General features: G+C 52.3%; 1 protein-coding gene across 1 annotated transcript; it reads right to left on the bottom strand.

The window, feature by feature from the left end:
* Positions 1-1542: 1542 nt before the first annotated feature.
* On the bottom strand, positions 1543-3630 carry LOC125521838 (alpha-amylase type A isozyme). Its single transcript, XM_048686899.1, has 4 exons — positions 3431-3630; positions 3213-3345; positions 2120-2934; positions 1543-2029 (listed from the first exon to the last, which is right to left on the bottom strand). The coding sequence occupies exons 1-4, from the start codon at positions 3515-3517 to the stop codon at positions 1751-1753; spliced, it is 1314 nt and encodes a 437-aa protein (XP_048542856.1). The 5' UTR covers positions 3518-3630; the 3' UTR covers positions 1543-1750.
* Between the last annotated feature and the right edge of the window lie 1506 nt (positions 3631-5136).

The raw sequence follows: 5136 nt of genomic DNA, 5'->3' as shown, positions 1-5136 counted from the left end.
GCCGTCGTTGCTGACGGAACTCTTCCCCGACAGTTTGCTGGAATCGAAGTTCCGGGGATCGTCATCGAGCTGAACGTTGGCTAGACTCGGAGGTGCCGTAGTTTCGGTGCTAGTCGGTCGGGCCGTGAAGACGTACGACTACATCAACCGCGTTGTCATAACGCTTCCACTGTCGGTTACGAGGGTACGTAGATCACACTCTCCCCTCTCGTTGCTATGCATCACCATGATCTTGCGTGTGCGTAGGAAAATTTTGAAATTACTACGTTCCCCAACACAAAGGCGCCAAAGGAGCTTGCAGTGTGGTACTTAGGCACTGGCCACACAGGACCTCTGAATTTGGCACTACTTTTTTGGTATGCCAGGACCTCACAATGACATCAACGTACTGCAGTGCTTGAATGTCTTTGACAAGCTTGTTGAAGGTCATGCTCCTCCGGTGAACTTCGAGGTCAATGGGCGCCACTACAACAAGGGATACTACCTAGCAGATGGCATCTATCCGAGATAGTCCACATTTGTGAAGACTGTCTCAAACCCTGTGCCAGGAGGCAAGAACTCCTACTTTGCCAAGTGTAAGGAGGCTTGCAGGAAGGATGTCGAGCGGGCATTTGGTGTGCTTCAATCTCGATTTGCTGTTGTCTGGTACCCCGCTCTGACCTGGTTGAAATCTCAAATATGGGAAGTGATGACTTGTTGTGTCATCTTGCATAACATGATCATCGAGAGCGAGCTAGAAGAGCCAGTGTTTGACACCGAACCATATTACAGGCAGGGTCCTCTTGCCCAAGTTGATCACCAGGTGCCGACATCATGGGCTGCCTTTCTCAATATGCGTCAGGAGATCCAAGACCCACAAGTGCATCAAGAACTGCAGCACGATCTGATGGAGCACCTATGAAGCCTTAAGGGCAACGCCTAGTTCGATGTGTGATGAACTATGAGTTTGCTTCGTTGAACTGTGAGTTTTAATTTGTGTTTGAACTATGAGTTTGCTTCGTTGAACTATTTGATTTCTATTGATTTATGTGATGAACTATGTGATAAAAATTAGTTCTTGTTGAATTTGGGCCTAATTTGCGTTGAAATCAGCGGCTGAGGGGAGGGGGCAATAATGCTAAACATACAAAGAGTTACACGCAATTACATACTGACTAGGATTTTTTTCATCTACTAATCAATCATAAACTTGCCCTCCTCCCTCGATTTTCAGGGGGTGGGCCGCCTCGCCACCTACTGACCAATCAAATTAACCCTCTTTGTAAAAGTTTGTAACTCATTGTACGTGTAGCATTACTCGGGAGGGGGGGGGCGAACTTGGGGGTCGGCCGGGAAATCCTCACGTCGATTTTATCACCGGTTGGCCCCCAAGCTGTGCTATTTCAAGCCCTTGGGGGGCGAACAGGTGAAGATGCTCTAATGTGGAAGGGAGATGCGTTCGAGATTTGCCAGGTCACAGACAGAGTACTTGTTTTGAAATAGCAGATCAGCAGAAAACATGCCATCATTCCATCTGATAATCACCCCCCAGATGCACCAACATTGATGGTACAAACTCGAATTTATTAAATCTCTTCGTATCCTCATTACTTTATTTAGTACAGTCGTGTGAGCAATTCGTATAGCTCATCAATTTTGGGTACAAGTATACATAGTTAATCATAGTATCTGCGTGAATATAGCAGAAGTGAATCATGTACTCCTACTTCAGAAAATTCATGCTCGATCGAATGGTGGATCAGTGGAGACTTCAGCTCCGCTGCAGTCTCCCCGCGGCGCCGGGCTTCTCCCAGACGGCGTAGTCGTTGCCGTGCGCCGAGGTCACGAACCCGGCCGGGATCACCGCCCCGACGTCGTACCTGGACCCGATCTTCACCACCACCTTGCCGTCGATCTCGGCGACGTAGGCGTCCCCTTCGTGCATGAGGATCTTCAGAGCGCTCGTCGGCGTGATGCCGTTGCGCTTCCTGATCGCCACCAGCGCCGCGATCTCGTCCTTGAACCCCCAGGTGAAGAAATGGTCGTAGAACTACAAATCATCGAGACAAACAGTTGAAGAAATACGTGCAAGAGTGACAGTTGAGTGAGAGTGAACTCTGGAGCTGGCTCATCTGCTTACGATGCATGGGATGCCGGGGTGGGTGAGGATGTACGCGTAGCCCTGCATGACCTTGTCGGAGGGGAATGGCCACATGGCCTGCGTGGAGCCGGTGTCGTGGTTGTCGACGAAGGTGACGGCCTTGGCCGGCCACCACCCCATCACGCCGGGGGCCTTCCCCTGCGGGTCGATCAGCCGCCACAGCTCGCCCTCCACGGCCGCGTTCAGTATCCCCTTGGTCGTGAAATCGAACACCATGCCTGCCGACGCCGCGCCGCCCACCTTGTCCACCCAGTTCACCAGATTCTGCCGGTGCGCGTCCTGGTCGTAGTTGGGCTTGCCGTCGCCGCCGGTGGCCATGTTGTCCCACACCTCCGCCACGGCGAGGCTCGGGGACGTGCCGTCGATGTACACCTTGGCCATCTCCGGCGAGTAGCCCTTGGCGAAGTCAAAGCGCCACGCGTCGAAGCCGAGGTCGCTCTTGAGCCAGAGGAGCCACTCCTTGAGCTCGCGCTGGACGCGGTCGTTGAGGTGGTCTATGTCGGGCGCGGCGGCGAAGTCGGCGCCGGTGTCGAGGTTGGCGGTGCCGTCGGAGTAGGTGGTGTCGTCGCGGCAGATCATGTGGGGGCCCCAGTCGAGGCGGCCGTCGGAGGTGCCGCCCTCGAAGATGCAGTAGATGCCGCGGCTGTCCTTGTAGTCGGCGCAGCGGTGGTTGATGACGATGTCGGCGATCGCCTGGACGCCCTTGCCGTGGAGCGCGGCGATGAGCGACTTGAGCTCCGCTGCGTTGCCGTACTTGGACGCGTCGATGTCGTACAGCCGACCTGGCATGTAACCTGCACCCGACCCGAGTCGATCGTTTTAGTTCGCATACTGTATACTTCTTGATCGTATTTGCGCATTTTGTTCATCGAAAAATAGAGTAGGAAAATAAATGCTTTTGGTAGCTGTCGAAACATCGTGCTCGACGAAATAACTAATTACTACCAGAATGTTCTCCACCCCATCGTGCTCAACGAAACATCTCAATCGAACTTAGCATGTTCTCCACTCCACGCTTCTATTGCTTCTAGATGCTGAGATACGGATGAATTTGGTCGGGAGAGAGAGGGACCTTGGGTGGAGACGGAGTGCGAGGGCGGCGGCAGCCAGACGTGGGTGACTCCGGCGGCGGCGATGTCGTCGACCTTGCCCATCATCATGTTGTACCACCCGCCGCTCTGCTTCCACGACTCCCAGTTGAACCCCTGCAACATCCATTAAGCTCCCACACTTAATTAAGCACCCGAGCTCAGATTATTTCCACAGTTAGAAAACCATGAGCATGCGTACCTGAAAGAGAACTTGATGGCCGGACGCAAATCCGGCGAGAAGCAGCAGCAGCAGAGAGAAGCAGCACAGGTTGCCGTTCTTCCCCATCGCGTACGCTACGCTAGTGTCGATCCCACAGCACAGTAGACTCTTCTTCTCCGGATGGATGGATGATTGGCTGACTGGCTGATCGACTGATGGCCACAAGTGTCCCGCGTGCTTGGTATTTATAGGCAGTGGATGGCATGGCAGTATTTAACGCGAGCTACGTACCGTAGAGTGTGTTGCTTGGAGGCACTGCATGGATACCAGACTCTGTTACGATAAAAGGTGCAGCCGATGACGGTCAAGTCAATCCGGGGTGGCACAAACTCCATGGAAAAAGATGGCACCATCCAAGTTGGGATCGAAACCCAGCGTTGCCCTTGCCTTTTTGGATAACCGATTTTCCAATGGGAAATAAGCATGGGCGCGAAGAAAGATGGGGAGGAAATGAATTGAACAACATGGAGCACAAGATTTTTCATGTTTCCATGGCAGTAAACTCAGTGCAAAATAAGTACTCCCTCCGTTTCGAATTATTCGTCGCAGAAATAGATGTATCTTTAGTTCTAGATACATTCATTTCTGCGACGAGTAATTTGGAACGGAGGGAGTATATCTATACGACTGTACATAACAGATCTGAGACTGATAGACTGCTGTTAATGTGGCAGAGCAAGAGAAATATCGCATGAGAGGACACTCCTTTTTGGGCCGAGGAACCAACGGTGGAGAACGTAGCCGTAGATGAATGATGTGCGGATATCTCAGTCGCTGTCAGTGTTCCGTGGCTTCGAGAGCGAGTGTGACAGCACCAGTACGAGTACCGCTCCGCAGCACACGATCGAGTAAGAATTGCTTAAGGCCGTGCATTATCGTCAGCAAACACGAGTGGTTGTTTACACCAGCCTCGTGCCGTCGGGTATTACATGTACCACGTCGAAGGTGTTATACTACTATACACTTCTGGAGCGGAATGGATTTATTGTAAGTACGTACAAGTATTTTTCATCCGGACAGGTGATTAGTTGCCTGCATGTTCTTGAGTTAATGCAGTTTATAGGCGTGCCTCCAGAGATATCAAGACGGCAAAGGCAGCGGCCGAGTGGAGCTCGAAATCTACATGCGTATGTTGCCGGTATTTGCAGTTGGAAAGACAATCAACCTTGGCGACTCAACAGAGGTGCCAAAAGTATGTTGGCCCGATAAACATTGATGGTGTGGATAGGAAAGTGAAGTACTACGAGGTCTGGATAACGCTATACGCCCACGGAGTGTAGGGTATGTTTGCTTCGTGTCTAGAAGCCACAGTGCCAAAATAATAAAATCCGATGTCAGTTATTTATGCATGGCAAATTGAATGTTTTTTTATTACAAAATATCTTGTACTAGCAAGGATAAGGAAAAATACGCGCTCCCCATGTTGCTCCCACGGGCGGCCAGGGAGCGAACCCTGGCCGTCACCGCTCAGTCTCGGTCGTCCACTCCTCCCCTCGCCGCCGCTGGCGGACGTCGTCGGGCGAAGCCCGCGCGGCTTGGCGGCGGCGGGGTCTTCCCCACCCCCAGCTCGGGTGGGGGTGATGTCGGTGTCAAAACCGGCGGATCTCGGATAGGGGGTTCTGAACTGTGCGTCTTAGGTCGATGGTAACAGGAGACAGGGGACACAATGTTTACCCAGGTTCGGG

The sequence above is a fragment of the Triticum urartu genome, chromosome 7, assembly GCF_003073215.2.
Source record: "Triticum urartu cultivar G1812 chromosome 7, Tu2.1, whole genome shotgun sequence".
NCBI classification, from domain to species: domain Eukaryota; kingdom Viridiplantae; phylum Streptophyta; class Magnoliopsida; order Poales; family Poaceae; genus Triticum; species Triticum urartu.
This window is presented reverse-complemented; position numbering and strand designations above follow the sequence as displayed.